Below are 18,370 nucleotides of genomic sequence, written 5' to 3'. Positions count from 1 at the left end.
CCTCTGCCCCTCCCCCAACTTGTGCTCACTCTGTCTCTAACATAAATAAATCCTGAAAAAAATCTTGAAAAAAAAAAGAAACTGAACTATTAATGAAATACTAAAATAATGAAGTCTCAAGTCTAATCACTTTGTTGGTATACAAAGAGAATATTTAATGAGGGCCCATAGCTAGAGTAGGTGTGAGTAGTTTTTCCAAAGGCAAAAAAAGAAAAAAAAAATTGCACAAAACAAATTGTGTTGTCCTTGTGCATTTGTGAGCATGGGGAATATAGGGCTGGAAGTTCAGACTGTGACCATAGAACAATGTAGAACTAAAATCATCTTCACAGACCGCCCACTTCACTCTTTCTGATGAGGATATTGAAACATAAAAAAGTTAATGTGATTTTTCCAACATCATAAAACCATCTAGCAGAATAATAATGATTACATCAAAAGGTTTCTGAGTACCTATGTGTTTGGACTACTTCATCAATCTGATGATCTTATAGCTTTAATAGTATCATGGTTATCAAATTAAATAACCAAACAGAGGTTTCTCCACTCTTCTCTCCCTCAATCTTTCTCTCTCTCTCTATTATGTGTATATGTGTGTGTGTATATATATATCCAAACTTCCTTTCTTAAATATTTTAACCAAAACTTGTAACTAACATCACAAATCATCTCAAAAGACAAGACACTCTAATTTAAAAAGTACTTAAAATATGTTTTCAACACTTCTCTACTTTTTATTACCTTTAATATACTGCTGATTTTGCCTGATAAGCTTAATCTCTTTATCAAACATAAACAGAGCTGAATTCAATACATATTAACAGAATTCAGAATACACTCAAAATAATTTTCAGGAACACTTACCAAATTAAACAAGGAATAGAAAGTATCTTCTCTTTAGCTACAATGTAAATTTAAAACATTCATTATATTAAATTGATTGGAAATTGGCTAAATTTAGGGGAGTCTGTGTGGCTTGGTCAGATAAGCATCTGCCTTTGGCTCAGGTCATGATCCCAGTGTCCTGGCATCAAGCCCCGGGATGGGTTTCCTGCTCATCAGGAAGCCTGCTCTTCCCTCTCCTTTTTCCCCCTCCCTCCAGCTCATGCTCTCTCTGTAAAATAAATAAATAAGATCTCTAAAAAAGAAAGAAGGAAAAGAAAATTGGGTAAATTTAATCTTGGGGGAGCCAGAGGAAAATTATTTTTTTAATTCACGGGGCTCAGGATTTTACTCCCCTTCTTCCAATGGAAAAGTTTCCTTATCCTTGAATTAAACTCATAAAAATTTTGATAAAATAGTGTTACCCACATAATATATGTTATATTGCTAAAATATTATTCAGATAATACTTCATTCACATCCTAGTTTCTTTTAGTGGAAGACCCGTATTTAGAATACAAGATCTGGGTGCATGGTGTACTCATTACTACCAGGGTGTCATTGTTTCTTGGCCCTCCCAGTAAATAAAGCTGGGAAATACATGGATGCTTTATGTACAGTTTTACATGTATAAATTTATCATATACATATTTAGATCCATGAGTTCATACTGATTCTTTCAATTCTAAGCTAACACCTTAGCATTCTTTCTTGAATTTCCTCATTCCATGTTTCTAATTCTTTTCTCAGACATAGAGAAACTAACTCCCATTATCATCCTCCATGTATTTACTTATTTACTCAAAGTAACCAACCTACCAATGTAACCAGTCTGGCTGAGTCTTCTGCATGTCACCTCTGCAACCCTCTGCCCCAACTACCCACTTCCTCAAACACTAGGCATGCTGTTGCCCATACTACTTACTGCACTGCCCCCTTACCCTTCACTGCTACACTTGCTAGAGTGCTACATATCCAAGCTAGGAGAGCAAGGGAATAAACAGGAAGGTAAGGGGATCAGTCATGATTTTCGATTATTTGCCTTAATAGTTGACCCTTCCCCCATCCTTACATGCCCCCTTTCCACAACTCCCATACTAAAAAACAGCTAATGGGCTGGCTATATTTGTTTTTGCAAATTTCAGTTCACTATTAAACATAAGAATGCCCTAGAAGTAGTACTCAACTCTTAAACTTGACAATTTCCATCAACCTGTCAAAAAAATCATCATGCGGTATCTGGGTGGCTCAATCAGTTAAGCATCAGCCTTTGGCTCAGATCATGATTCCAGGGTCCTAGGATCAAGCCCCATGTCTGGCTCCTTGCTCAGTGGGGAGTCTGCTTCTCCCTCTGCTCCTCTCCCCTTTTGTGCTCTCTCTCTCTCAAATAAATAAATACATATTTTTTAAATCACGATATAATGAACCATGTTAAACACTCCAGAAGCAAAAAAAGACTTCAAAACAACTCAAACACTTAGAAAAACAACATATGCAGAATGTTTAATCAAATTATTAAAATATGTAGAAGGCACTATACAGTGCACTTTTATAAGATTCTACATCACTTATGATGACTTAGGGGATCTGTAGAAGGATACTCAACTCATGACTATAATAACTGACAAAGTGAAAATATGCCCAGGCATTTGTCAGGATGAGATAATAATGACTGATAAGGCAAGCTGCAAAATTAACAGGAAACATTGCTTCTCTCAAGGACACACTGCAGCTTAAGTTTCTTAACAACCTCTCTTTTTGAGTGATTAACTATATTCTTATTCACTGAGAAGGCTTGTTATCTAAAATCACAGATATCAAAACCGTGGCTGTATAAACATGAATCAGTAAGAATGAAACGTCCCACTTTTGCCTGGAGGATCTAAGTCACCTTGACACAGAGAAGCAGGTTTGATTTTCAACCAAGGTACAGAGCCAGAGCTTCAGATAAGGGGTTTCTGAGCATAACATTCCACATAGATTTAATTTTGTAGTTTCCAAGACAACATGACCCTGGGTCCACTTTGAAGTCCACACCAGATTTTGACTCCATTACATACAGCTCTGCTTTGTTTTGATCAAGCCCATAAAAATATTGCTTCATTTAAATTTCATCTAAACTTCACCTTTCCTACAAATCCCATGATTTTGTCTTTTCTTCTGTTTGGTGAAATGCTCATATAGTGCCTGTTGTAGTCTCCCTCTTTGAAACAAGCCAGTAAGTCTGACTTTTTCAAAGTCATGCTATACATTTGTCATTGAAAGTCATGGACTGATTAGGCTGGACAAAAAAGTGACAGTTACAACCCGAACCCTTCATTCCTATGGTTTAGGATCATGAAGTTCACATAATTATGTGTAACAAGATCTAAAGGACAAGGAGAAGGTAATTTACTGGTTAAAGAATATAATTTGAGGGGTTCCTGGGTGGTTCAGTTGGTTAAGGGTTCAACTTTTGATATTGGCTCAGTCATGATCTCAGGGTTGTAAAACAGAGCTCCCTATCAGGCTCTGCACTGGATGTGGAGCCTGCTTAAGGTTCTCTTTCTCTCTCTCCTTCCCTTTCCCTCTGCACCACACCCCGGCAAAAAACAAACAACCAAACAAAAAACAAAAACAAAACAAAAAAAAAACCCCCACAATTTTAGCTATTATACAGAAAACTTTATAAGAAAAGAAAACAAAAGTTAGCCACCTAAAGAAGGATCCATTGGTAGAAAGGTAGGTAAATATCTTCCCATCTTCTCCCCATTGTTGATCATACCCATTCTTGTTCCCCTCCAAATTGGGAGAAACATTTTAACACTGAATCTTTGATGGTTGGAGGGGGTAACATTAACATTCAGAAACTTTAAACATTCTTTGTGAGGTTGCTATGAAAAGGAGAAAACAAACTCTTTTAACCACTTGGGAGAAAAAGGAATTTATTTCCTGGAAAGAATTACTATGTGTAAAAATTCCTTATTAAGATTTGTTGGAACATATTTCTGCTTCCATAGATACTTAGACTTTCAGTCATAAAAAATAAAAATTATAAAAAGTACAATAAAATTATTTTTTTAGATTTTATTTATTTATTTGACAGAGATTACAAGTAGACAGAGAGGCAGGCAGAGAGAGAGAGAGAGAGAGAGAGGGAAGCAGGCTCCCTGCTGAGCAGAGAGCCCGATACGGGACTCGATCCCAGGACCCTGAGATCATGACCTGAGCCGAAGGCAGCGGCTTAACCCACTGAGCCACCCAGGCGCCCCAGTAAAATAAAATTTTAAAAACAGCCACTGGGATTTAAATCCCAAACAAAACTTCTTTGGAATATAATTATTATACTGAAACAGTAAATATTACCTTAAACTCTGACAACCATTCCTCCACAGCCCCTTTCTCTGAAGTGAACATCTTTCCACATCTGTTCTAGACCTTCGACCTGAAAGTTAACATAAAGAAATGTTAAAATTTTGAACATATGTTAAAGTCAGATTACTATGAATAGAACTAGTCCTATAAAATTTAGTTACTTCTTATTTGTGAAATTAAAGCAGTTTAAAACATAAATTACTAGGCTCATTTCAAAACAGTGTGCATAAACAAGCATTCAAACACAAGAATTTTAATAAAAGTATAAATAACATAAGGAAATTGGTTCTGCAGTTTTCGTTCAAGCTTTTAGGAACGCCAGCTGCAAAACATACTAAACACTTTCCCTTGTTTCAATGAAATAATTCCAAAATAATCATGCATCTTCAGAAAATATTTTAAAATTGTAAAAATATAAAAAGACATGCTGCAAAACTGACTTTATAGGAAGCATTTAAATAATTCCATTTGCTTATATTTTGATTCTTTATAATCTCTTTAGACAAGCCACTTGGTTCCCTGAAAGCCTAATAATCATAAAATAAGAATAAAAGTGATAATATTCAAGATAATAATCATATTCAACAATAGCTATTCAGAACAATGGGATTTAGCTAGGTAAAAATGAGGAGAAAAGGAAGCTAAAGAAAATGCAAAACAAACTTAACTCAAGCAAAACTTCTGTGAATGTACAAAGTAGTTTTCTTCACCCATCTGTATGAGAGTAGACCTAAAAACTGTTTCTTGAAGGAAAACCTTAGCTCTATCTGAATTTCTTAACCTCCTAACTCAAGCACAAATCCTTCATTAGGCTTCTTAATTTTCATCAGCCTTATAATGTAGTAGAAAGAGAGGCATAATTGCCAGAAACAGAATCCTGATTCTATTACTTATTTGTAGTACAACGTTGGGCAACTTTTTTACCTTACTTTTTTCATCTGTGAAATACAGATAGCCACAGCATCTACTTTCAAGGGGTTATTGTTAGGATTAAATTAAAAAGTGCAAATAAAAGCACTTATTTAAGTACCTGGCAATAAAGTTTTAATACTATGCAATATATTTTTTTAAGATTTTATTTATTTATTTGACAGACAAAGATCACAAGTAGGCAGAGACAGGCAGAGAGAGACAGAGAAGCAGGCGCCCTGCTGAGCAGAGAGCTGGACTCAAGATTGTCAGTCTTGACAACCTGAGCCAAAGGCAGAGGCTTTAACCCACTGAGCCACCTAGGCACCCAATACTATGCAATATTATAATTGAGGAATATCAACTCACATAGCCTCTGCTCAGCTGTCTACCAAAGCATACAGACATGCCTTAATAAACAACATAGGTTCTTGCCTAAGAATATAAAAAGTTTCTATTGTCTAATTCCCATTAAAAACATGGTTAAAAAAATAGAGAAAAAAAATAAAACCATAGTTAAGAAAAATATGTGTACACATATACATACACAATGTGTATACATACACATTCATTCATTCATTAGGAATTGAGAGATATGCATGTTAATTTTTAGAGCAAAAATAGCCCATTTATTTTTTAATCCAAATTTTATCCTCGGGTCAAGTCAGACTATCAAAAAATACATGTATGTACCATACTACTGATTTTATAGAACTATCCACTCGAATAAACTGGGCTTTGAAATTATGTCCCAAATGTTACCAAAAATCCTGCTAGATCACGTTACCACCTTTAAAATGCAAAAGAATAGAAAATCCACATCTTCAGTTTTCCCTACCAGGAAAAACTCTCCTTTAGAGTAACTTGTTTGCTTTTACATATGGATACTGTGACTCTCATAACAGATTCTCTTTACTTTGATTCTAATAAAGTGGGAGTCACAGTTTCTGCCCTAATTCTGTACACAAAAAAAGCAGGCCTGAGTTAATCCTTTTTCTTGTTTCATATTATACTCCTACTCTTATTTTCTTTCCGCCTGGATCTACTTTTTTAAAAAATTTTTATTTATTTGAGAGAGCGCATGAGTTGGTGGGGGCAGAGCTGATAAGTAGAAACAGAGGGAGAGGGACAAACAGACTCCCAGGTTAAGCGGAGTCTTATGCAGGGCTTGATTCCAGTATCTTGAGATCATGACCTGAGCCAGTCAGGCACTTAACCAACTAAGCCATCCACCAGGTAGATCCTGCCCCTGGATCTACTTACTTTTCTCTTGCTATATTAATATTTATTTGTGAAGAAAATGAAGCAAAGTAAATATAAATGCAAATAAGGGTTTTAAAATATTTATCCAATGTTTATCTAGTAGGGCAGAAAATTATCACAAATAAAACCATGCTACATCAAATTACAGAAAATTGGGGGAGATAAAATTTTTACAAAAATTCAAAATAACTCCCTAGTTAAAATTGAGACTAATTTTTAGAAGGTTAAAAGTAATCAAGAGGGGGGCGCCTGGGTGGCTCAGTGGGTTAAAGCCTCTGCCTTCGGCTCAGGTCATGATCCCAGGGTCCTGGGATAGAGCCCCACATTGGACTCTGCTCAGCGGGGAGCCTTCTTCCCTTCCTCTCTCTCTGCCTGCCTCTCTGCCTACTTGTGATCTTTGTCAAATAAATAAATAAAATCTTAAAAAAAAAAAAAAGGAATCAACAGGGATTTGCAAAGGATCAAGAATAGTCATGGCAATCTGTAAAAAAAATCAATCAAAACAACAGAGCTATAGGACTTGAACTTCTGAATATCAAGGTTTACTAGAAAACTTACTAAACATTGTAGTAGTTAAGCCAGTTTGGTATTATCATAAGGGCCAAAAAAAAAAAAGAAAGAAAGAAACAGAGTTGCCAGAAACATATACATCTGATTTATGACAAAAGTGACACCAATTCAGTAGGGAAAGAACAGTTTTTAAATTAAATGAGGCTAAGTCAATGGACAGCAACATAGGGTAAAAAGTGGGGAGAGAACCATGACCTACTAGTTCATACCATGTGCAAAAAGCAGTTCCATGGATCCACAGATTTAAGTGAAAGAGGTAAAACATAAACCATTTGGAAGAAAATGTAAGAGAATACCTTCATAACCCTGGAGTAGGCAAAGGTTTCTTAAACAAGAGGCACAAAGGCACTAATCATAAGACAGGAAGAACTTTTATTCATCAAAAGTTACCACTAAGAGAATGAAAAAGCAAAGCCACAGCATCCGAAAAGATACTGCATTTCCTATGTCTGACAAGAGCTTCATATCCAAAATATATACAGAACTCAAATTACTAAGAAAAAGACAGACAATCCCAATAGGAAAAACAAGGTGTTCGACTTTGTTAGTCAATTAAAATCCACAATAAAATATCTCTCTCTCACACACATACACACAAATTCTTGCAAGTGTGGCTAGAATGAAAGGCAAAGGTACGGAACAAACAGAATATTCATATTAGGTGATGTGGATATAAACTGGTACAATATCTTGGAAATGCTTTGGCAAATATCTTCTAAACTTGAACACATTTATGTTCCACTGACCCAGCAATTCCACCCATTAAAAAAAATCATACTGGGGCACCTGGGTGGCTAGTGGGTTAAAGCCTCTGCCTTCGGCTCAGGTCATGATCCCAGGGTCCTGGGATCGAGCCCCACATCAGGCTCTCTGCTCAGCAGGGAGCCTGCTTCCCTTCCTCTCTCTCTGCCTGCCTCTCTGCCTACTTGTGATCTCTGTCTGTCAAATAAGTAAATAAAAAAAAAAATCATACAGAAACGTGAACATATGTTTTCTGGAAGTTGTGCTTAAGAATTTCCATAGCAGCAGGTTTTGTAAATAGTTAAAAGTAGAAGCAAACCAATATTCATCAAGAGTAGAATAGATAAATTATGGTACACCGTATGTGGAGTTCTACACAACAATGATAATAATAAGATATATAATTGTATATAATTATGTGTATATATATCAAAATATAATTATATTAATATCATAATGTTGGGGAAAAGGAGGCAGAAAAATACTTTTTCCTATATTACATTTGAATACACTTCAATAACAAGCAAAACTAATCAATTGTGTTAAAAGCTAGGATAACGGTTGCCCTTGAGGGAGTTACTTTTTGGGTTCTAGTAATGTTATGCTTCTTGATGTAGGGGCTGGTTACCCAGGTATGTTCATTTGGTGGAAATTCACCAAACTCCACACTGATTCGTGCATTTTTCTGTGTGTATATTATACAATAGTAACAGCCCCAGGCCTCTTATCTTCCATTTGACAGAGATCATATGGGAGCCCTCAGTTGCATAGCTGAGTTAATCTGAATACTCACTTGTCCAGCATGCATTCAAGCTCAAGTAAAATTGTCCCTGCCCGTATCTCTTTACCTTCTTCCACAGAGCTCAAAAGAGAGGCTTAAAACTACCTCCCTACTCTTGAAACATTCACAGCCTTACCACAACTATCTGCTTCAGGTCTAACAAGACCAGTCATCATTTCCTTCATCCCCGTTCCCTGTTTATGTTGGACACCACTACAGCTCCCAGGTTACACTCAGCCCTCACACACTAATCTACATAACTCTTGCACATCTGTTTTACCCTCCTCTCCTATCCCATTCAAATTCTGGAGGGAGGTTTTTTTCACTGTGCCTTCTGAAACTGACAATCTGTTAGCAGTAAAATCCTCTGTGTCCTCAACAATTCTCTGAATGTCTTTCTTTCTTCTTATTCTAACATGAAACCCAGTCCTTCTCTGAAGACAGTTTTCCCTGTGATCTTCTCAGAGTGACTGCTTTTCCTCAGGTAGCCCTGGAAGAAACCACTAAGCCTGGAGGTAAAGTAACTGTCCTCCTTCTTTCTCCTTATTATCATTTTCAAATAATTCTTCCTCTCTCTTTTCAAACCATCCACCCAAAGTTGCTTTGAACTCATGTAGCTGCATCTATCAGTCAAATCCCCATCACCTCCCCTTCATTTCTAAATGACTTTAACTCTGGCTCACTGTCCATCTTTCAAACTACTCCTATTTAAATTCTTGGTGATTGGGGTGACTGGGTGGCACAGCTGGTTAAGCACCCAACTCCTGTTTTGGCTGGGGTTATGATCTCAGGGTCATAAGATCCAGCCCCAAGTCGGGCTCTACGCTCAGTGAGGAGTCTGCTTGAGTTTCTCTCTCCTTCTCCCTCTGCCCCTCCTACTTGTGCCCTCTTCCTTTCTCTCTGACAGATAGATAGATAGAAATTGGAATTCTTGTTGGTTATTTTCTCACACCCTGAACTCTTAATTCCTAAAAATCTCTTCCAACCACATTGTCTTCTTCCCTGCCTCAGCTATTCAATCCTATGATCATGACCTATACCAGCTATTCTCAAACACTTGGTCAAGGCCATTTTACACTTTAAGATATTAAACCAACCTGAAAGAATATCCAATGGCCAAAGCTGGAATAACTTGAGCAACATAACAAATAACATAGAACTGAATTATTACCCACAGTATAAAATAAACATACATGAGTCCACAATGAAATAATAAACAAAAGTTAGAGAGCAAGAGACAAGTCCTCCTCTCAGGAGAATTCCAAAAGATATATCCAGGAAGGGTTTAGTCCCTGTCTTCCCACTGACAATGGATTGGACATAGTGATTTGTTTCCAAAGAGTAGAGTATCAAAAGGGGGAAATAGTAACTTTATAGTGGAGAAATATGGCAAACACTGACTTGATCAAGATTCACCTCACCTGAGATGTCATGTGAGTATTATGTACCCCTGATATGATGAGAAGGGCACTTTACCCCTGTGGTATTCTTTCAAAAAACCTATAAACCAAGTATAATAATGAGAAAACATTAGAGAAACATTTGAGGGATGTTCTATGAAAATATCTGATACGTATTCCTCAAAAGTAACAAGGTCCTAAACAACAAACAAACAAAAACAGAAAAAGACTGTGAGACTCTTATAGACCAGAGAGACTAAGGTGACATGAAAACAACTGAATAGAATAGGGTAACCTGGATTAGATCCTAGAAGTAGAAAGACAGTAATGAAAAAACTAGTGAGATCCTAATAAAGTCTGGAATTTAGTCAAGAACAATGTAATTAGTAATGACAAATGCACATTCTTTGAATGACATTAAGAGAAACTGAACTGGGGTGTGAGATATATGGGACTACTCCATACTATGTTTGCAACTTTTCTATAAATCTAAAGTTATTCATAAAGTTATTTTTTAAAAATTATTGAGGCTCTGAAACAGCTTTTTATTTATGTAGGTTAATATCTATTGGTATGTGCTCGCTTCAGCAGCACATATACTAATATCTATTGGTATTTACAACATTCAAAAATAAAACAGAAATTTTTAAAACACAAGAACTTATAAGCATATATCCCATTAGTCATCCCTTACCATGTAGCCTTTGGAAAGCACTACTGTATACCCATTAATAGGAGTGAGAAGACAAATAAAAGTCCTACTGTTATGAAAATAGTTTTAAGCTTGTAGACTACATGAAAGGATTTTAGGGACCCCCAAAAGGTCCCCAAATGATACTTTGAGAAACCATTGTCTTCCCCCCGCTGACCTCTGACCTTTCCTATCTTTTCAATACATCCTTTTATGCACTCAGACCCCAAAAACTTTTGACCATACCAGGATATAATGTCACTTCCCAATATTCTCCTTTCTCTCCTTGCCCATTTCAAATTCTTTAGTTAATTCTAATCACCATTTTGAATGTACTCCTTCAACTACTTTGCCCTTAATTGTTTTATTCCCTTGGCAAAAATACAACTCTGGTGAAATGCAACTCTCCACATGGTCCACGTCAGCAACCATACAGCTGAACAGGTGAAAAAAACAACTAAAACAACACTTAAAAAGTTATGACTAAGAACCTTAAGTATACCCTTAATGTTGCCTGGCAATCATGCAGTTCCCTATAGTCTGTTCACTTTCCCAGTCTCCTACTTAATTGTTTCATACATTCTTCCAGATACTCAAAACTCTAAAACCTTCTTCCCATTGTTACTCGCAGATGATAATCTTAATTCCTACCTCACTGATCAGAAGAGAACTTTCATGAATTCTCAAATGTCTACCTACCTAAAAGCATCTGTATCTTTACACTTCATCTTCCCTTCTGTTAACTAAATGAATTGTCCATAATCCTATCTGAGGCCAAGCCTTTGAAGAATGCACTACAAAATCCTCTCTTGCCTACCTAACAAAATCACTTTAACAAGCCTCTTCTCCCTAAATTTCTCCCTCTCTACCTCATTTCCACTTCAGCTATTTTCACATCTCTGTTCCTCTTTTACATTAAAACTCCCCAAAAGAGTTGTATACTCATTTCTAATTCCTAACTGTCCTTACAAATTTGTTTTAGTTTTTAAAAATCAACTTTGAGGTATAATTTATATATAATAAAATATACACATTACAACTGTTCAGTTCTATGTATCCATCCTTTCCAGTCAATCCTCCAACCCCCTATCCCAAGGAACTACTGATTTGACTTCTCTCATTATAGATTACTCAGCATGCACAAGAACTTCAAACAAATGGAATCATACACTATGTACATGTGATTCTGGTTTCATCTTCTCAGCTTGTTTTTGAGATTTATTCATGCTGTTGAGTGTATCTATAGCTTGTTCTTTCTCATTGCTGACTTGCATGACTATACCACAAAATTTTACCTATTTAGCTGCTGATGGACATACGGATTACTTTCAGTTTGGGGCTATTATGAATCAAGCTACTATAAACATTCATGTGGCAGATTGTATTCTCTGAAGATAACCACAACACAATCTCCTTAAAAGATAACTTGGACACAACTTTTATCAAGAAGTGGAATCAAGGTAACCTCCCCTTGAGTGTAAGTAAGCTCAGTACTATGGCTAGGTCATACAAGGTGATACAGTTTGCAAATGATTCTCTAGGGACCATAATTCTTGAAATCTATCCACTGTATTATGAAAATGCCCAAGGACTAACTTACATGGAGAGTCCACATGTAGCTATTCTCTGCTGACAATCTTACTGGATCCCAGCTAACAGTCAGCATCAACCGGCAGACAAACTTAAGAGTGAGCAAGTCTTCAGGTAATTCCAGCCCCCAGCCATCTCTAGCCTTTGAGTCCTCTCAGCTAAAGCCACAGACATTGAGGAAAAGAGAAAAGCCATCTGCATCTGCCTTTCCTCAAATTCTTAATTATAGAATCCATGAGTGTGACAAAATGGCTTTATTTATGTCAAATTTGTGACAGTTATGCAACAATAGCAACTGGAAAAATTTATATACAAATCTTGTGGATACATTTTTATTTATGGTGAAACACCTATGAGTAGAATTCCTAGGTCATATAGTAACAATATGTTTTAACTTTATATACATATACACAACACCAACAACAGCCAACTGTACCAAACTATAAAACTATAAAACTGTACCAAACTATAAAATGGCTCTACCATTTTATACTTCCAGCAATAAACTGTAAGATTTTCAATACCTTTAATCTTCCTCAATATTTGGTCTTAAAATTTTAACTATTCTAGTGTTTCATTGTTTTAGTTTACAGTTCTATGATGACTAATGTTGCATATCTTTTCATGTACCTATTGGCCAATAATTTATCTTCTTTTGTGAAGTGTTTTTTCAGGTTGCTGACTTTGTTAATTGGGCTATATGTCTTATTGAGTTTTAAGTGTTCTTAATATAAAATGAATTCTATTTTGCGAGTATTTTCTCCTGGCTTGTGACTTGCCTTTTTATTTTCTTAATGGTGTTTTTTAAAATAGCAGATGGTTTTAATTATGATGAAGTCCAATTTGTCATTTTTTTCTTTCACAGTTAGTGTTTTCTGGGTCTTATCTAAAACATCATTACCTACTCAAAGAATTCAATTTCTTCAACAGATGTAGAGCTATTTAAAATTTTCTATTTCTTTTTGTGGCAGTTTTGGTGAGCTGGGGACAAGTACTTCCTATGTGTTGCTAGAATTCCGTGCAGGAGAAAAAAGTGTGTCCTATGCTACCACCAGGAGGGAGAACTATGAAAGCTTATGCCTGGTTGCCTTCTGATTTTAGCTGATGCATCTTTTTCCCTTTACTGATCCAGCTTTACATACTTTCACTGTAATAGAATATAGCAGGTATAACTGCCTATGAGTCCTGTGAGTTCCAGTGAATCATCTAATACATGGGTGCCATGGAATATCTGAAATAGGCTCCTACCAATATTTCTCTTTATTTTTGGTTTTCAGCAGGTTAGCTATGATAAGCCTCTGTGTGTTTTTCTTTCCTTTTTAGAAAGATTTTATTTATTTATTTGTAAGAGAGAGCACAAGTAGGGGAGGGGCAGAAGGAGAAGCAGACTCCCTGGGACTTGATCCCAGGACTCTGGGATCAAGACCTGAGTTGAAGGCAGATGCTTAACCAACTGAGCCACCCAGCTGCGCTTTTATGTGTGTTTTTCTTTAAATTCATCCTGCTTGGCGCTAGCTGAGTTCCTCAGATCAGTAAAGCAATGTTTTTGATCAAATTTGAGAAAATCCCATCCCTTATGTCTTCAAATATACTTCCTATCATTGTCACTCTCCTCTTCTGGGACTCCAATTACACATATGTAAGACTCTGATATTTTTCCACTGATCCCAGAAGTTTTGTTAATTTTCCTACAATCTTTTTTTCCTGTGTTTCCTAGATTGGATGATTTCTACTGATGTGTACTCTTTATTCTGCTATCTCCAATCTATTAAGTTCATACAGGAAATTTTTCTTTTTTCCTTTTTCTTTTCTTTTCTTTCTTTCTTTCTTTCTTTTTTCTTTTTTCTTTTTTTTTTTTAAATGAAAGGCAGACTGCCACATGCAGCACCTCATTTGGATGTGTCTGGAGTCTTGGAAACTTGACTACTCTACATTCTCCTACAAATGGACCTTGAGAGATTATTTGGAAGTTCTAGCAGGGGAGCATAGCTACTTGTATACCCTTGACAGAAGAATGGTCCTCCACTACTGAGGAAGGTCGTCCTCTTCGACAGAGCACACAGCTTTGTGAGTGATGCACTTAGAGCAGTGAGGGAAGAAAAGGACACTGCCTAGCTAGCCAGATCAGCCAAATCAAGCCTAGTGATCAATGGAGTAACAGATGTCACAACCAGATTACCCTCACATTCATACAAGGAATTTCTCATTGGATTTCCATTTTGTTTTCTTTTTCACTTTTCTCTTTTTCTGATATTCCCTATCTATTAATTCATTAAGGTCTTATCTTCCTTTAAATCCTTAAGCATTATTTTTTCAGCATATTTATAATAGCTGCTTTAAAAACTTTCTCTGCTAAGTCCAATTTATGAACCATCTTGGAGTTGATATCTATTGGCTGTTCTTTTTTCTTGAGTTTCATTTTCTTCCTCCTTTACATAACTATTAACTTTGATTACAAACTGGACATTATGGAAGATAAATTATAGAGCTGTTGTAATCCTCTAAAGAGTGTTACAATCCTCTAAAGAGTACTGATTTTTGTTCTAATAATCAATTCAATTACTGACTGATCACTTTGAATTAGTGCAAGCAGACAGACTTGGGGGTCAGTAAAAGTCTCCCTAAGTAACTGACACTTCAGCTGAGATTTAATGAAGTATGAGTTAACTAGGACATGATGAGATGGTGTTGTATGGTGTATAATAAAGTGTGCCAGGCAAATTGAATGTTACAGGAAAAGGCTCTGGAGAATGAATCATTGGGTTTGTTCAAGGAAAATAAAGAAATCCATATGGCTAGAGAGCAGAGAATGAGGGAACACCCAAATGTCCCAGATAAAAGCTACTTATTTATCCTGGAATGAGAGACATGTAGACCAAGTGACAACTAATTAACAATCAACTACAGGTAATACGAGCAAGAAATAAATTGTTGCTGGAGAGATTTAATGGGCAGTCTGTTTTTGTAACATAGTATACTAAGCAGAGATGTACTATTTTTGTTTTGTTTTTGTTTTAAAGATTTTGTTTGAGAGAGAGAGAACAAGCACAAGCAGGGGTTGCCACAGAGGGAGAGGGGAAAAGCAGGCTCCCCACCAAACAGGGAACCCAAAGCAGGGCTTGATCCCAGGACCCTGCGATCATGACCCAACCCAAAGGCAAACTCTTAGCTGACTAAGCCACCCAAGTGCCCCTGTACTGTGTTTTAAGAGCAGGAACTAAATCTGGTTTTGCCCACATTCTATTCTCAGCACTTAGTCCAGTACTTGTCAGGTAAGAGATATTCCAGAAAGATCTCATAAGTTAATGAATAGTCCCTATTTACACAGACTGCAAGCTCTTTTTAAAAATAAATCTGTCATATTTTATACATATTTTATAGCTAATGTCAATATAATAAAGCTGACATATATCAGTTAAGCAAGTTCAACAAGTTTTCAAAATTGCTCAGATTTCTTGACTCCATCTTGAACCAAGAATTTGAAAGCTAACTCCAAAATGAATAACTATGGACTTTTACTTTATTCTCTACAAAAAAGTGGCAAGTGTTAAGGGAGAAGAGAAGTAAAAAAAAAAAAATGTCGATAACCACTAATGAAAAGTATTTAAGCTGGGTTCTTTTTTAAAGATTTATTTATTTATTTGGGGGGGTGGGGAAGAGACAGAACATCAGGGATGGAGAAGGGGCAAAGGGAGAGGGAGAGAGTCTTAAGAGACTGTGCAGAGCCCCACATGGGGCTCGATCTCATGACCTTGAGATCACAACCTAAGCCAAAACCAAGAGTCCCCCATTCAACCAACTGTGCCACCAGGCACCCCATGCTGGGTTCTAATTAAATCCAACTGCATCTGCCTTACTAGCTAGTCATATCTACTTACCTTCCTTTCAATATAGAAGATAGTCATAAAATATCCTTCAAATTCCACTCTACCATATCATACCTACCTCTTCAAGATCCACAAAAGGGTATATCCAGGTGATGCCGAAACTAAAGCAAAGAAAACTGACATTCATCTCATCAAAATGAGATGTGAATACGATAGCAACTAGGAACACAAGAAAGGACACACTAAAATTTAGAGATCTTCAAATTAGGGTAATAATCTCTAGCTCTTTTTTTAAAAAAAAAAATTTTATTTCTATTTATTTATCTGAGAGAGAGGGAGCACAAGCAGGAGAAGCAGCAGGCAGAGGGAGGAGTGGCCCTGCTGAGTAAGCAGATTAGATCCTGATATGGGACTAGATCCAGGACCTTGGGATCATGACCAAAGCTGAAGGCAGACACTTAACTGACTGAGCACCCAATAGTCCCAATAATCTCTACCTCCTTCTATCAATTCCTCTGTTGCTGTCATATTCTAAACCAAATTATTCAGAAGAAAATAAAGTACTTTCTATAGCTAATATCTGCACACAATCACAAAGACTATTTTTCTTTGAATTTATCATAGCTTGTTCCCTTTGAAGGTCTGAGAATTAGGATAATTTTTTAAACTTCTTATTTCGAAACACCCATAGATTTATAGGAAGTTGCAAACTATAGTACAGAAATAATATCACCAAAAATGGAGGAGTGGAGAATTTCAGAGCTCTATCTCTCCACAAAAACTAATAAGCTGCCAAAAACTGCAAATAAACTGTTGTAAATTCTCTTAAGTTTGGTGAAGAAAGAAGCTTCTGCATTGTGGTAAGCAAGCACTGGGACATTTTAAATCACTCATCTTCAACCCCAAACTTCTCCGACCAGCAGTGGCCATGAAGACAGAGAAGCCTGAATTCTTGGTGCAGTTTGCTAGTGACACAGAAAGCAATAGGGACCTTATTCTCAAAGAACTGTAACTGCTTCATTCTGTCTGGTGGCTCCTTAAAAGACTGGTACAAAGGGTTGCCTTTTGTTTTGCCCAATATATAGTGATATGCCCTGGGCTAGGAAGCTTCCTAAGTGGCATATGCTGGAAGCATTTAAAGGCAAAAGCATTGGACCAGAGCAGCCTGGAACTAGGCATAATGGTCAGGAAAAGCAACAGCCAGGCTAAAAAGCCTGGGAAGGAGGAGCACCCGATAGTACATGCTCTCTCCCTTTCTCTTGCTCTCTCTCAAATAAATAAATAAAACCTAAAAAAAAAAAAAAAAAAAAAAAGACTGGGAAGAAAGCTGTTGAGAAAGGAGATTTGTGGGTGGATAGGGGCTTTTATTTTATTTTATTTTATTTTTAAGATTTTATTTATTTATTTGAAAGAGAGAGAGAGATCACAAGTAGGCAGAGAGAGAGGTAGAGAGAGAGGAAGGGAAGCAGGCTCCCTGCCTCTCAGAGAGCCCAATGTGGGGTCGATCCCAGGACCCTGGGATCATGACCTGAGCCGAAGGCAGAGGCTTAACCCACTGAGCCACCCAAGTGCCCCCTGGATAGGGCTTTTAAATGCTCCTTCTTCACTGGTAAATTCTACCAAACATTTAAAGTATTAACACCAATCCATCTCAAGCTCTTCCAAAAATAGAAGAAATACTTCCTAAGAAATACTTCCTAGCCAGCATTACCTTGATACCAAAGCCAGACAAAGACATCTAAGAAAACTCTAGACCAATATCATTTTTGAATATAGATGCAAAATTCTTCAAGAAAATATTAACAAACCAAATCCAGCAGCATTTTAAGATGATACATCATAACCAAGTATGATTTATTACAGGAATGCAAGAGAGGTTCAACATTACAAAAATCAAGCAATATAATACATTACATTAATATAATGAAGAAAAGAAAACACAAGGTCACCTCGGCTAGTGCAAAAAAAAAAATTTTTTTTGACAAAATCCAACACCCTTTCATGAAGAAAAGAGTATTTGACAAAGTAGGAATGGAAGAGAATTTCCTCAACCTGGTAAGGGTATCTACAAAAAAAAAACCTCAACTAGCATACTCAATGGTGAAAGGCTAAAAAATCCTCCACTAAGATCAGGAGGAACAAGACAAAAATGTCATTTACATTCACTACTCCCAGAACATCAAGTCAAGAAAAAGAAGTTAAAGGCATCCAAATTAGAAAAGAAGAAGTAAAATTATTTCTATTCATTGATGATATGATCCTATATAGGGAAATCCACTACAGAATCCACACAAAAAAGCTAATATTAGAGCTAATACATGCATTCAGCAAGGCTTCAGAATAAAAGATCAAGACTAAAAAA

At 36.5% G+C, this 18,370-nt stretch overlaps 1 protein-coding gene across 7 annotated transcripts in view; it reads right to left on the bottom strand.

The window, feature by feature from the left end:
- The window catches only part of FAM126A (family with sequence similarity 126 member A), a 131,531-nt gene that overhangs the window by 78,994 nt on the left and 34,167 nt on the right, over nt 1-18,370 (bottom strand). For 6 of the 7 annotated variants that reach the window (XR_004276721.1, XM_032304237.1, XM_032304235.1 and 3 more), the window contains exon 2: nt 4,228-4,306. Coding sequence is in view for 6 of the 7 variants with exons in the window: in XM_032304237.1 (XP_032160128.1) it covers nt 4,228-4,278 (51 nt within the window). In the remaining variant the exon portion in view is untranslated. Of the gene's footprint in view, nt 1-4,227; nt 4,307-9,921; nt 10,417-18,370 lie in introns of those variants that run through there. The other variant, XM_032304234.1, reaches the window with a different exon arrangement.

The sequence above is a fragment of the Mustela erminea genome, chromosome 11, assembly GCF_009829155.1.
Source record: "Mustela erminea isolate mMusErm1 chromosome 11, mMusErm1.Pri, whole genome shotgun sequence".
Taxonomy (NCBI): domain Eukaryota; kingdom Metazoa; phylum Chordata; class Mammalia; order Carnivora; family Mustelidae; genus Mustela; species Mustela erminea.
Note: the sequence above shows the minus strand (reverse complement) of the source record. Positions and strands in the feature narration are given on the sequence as shown.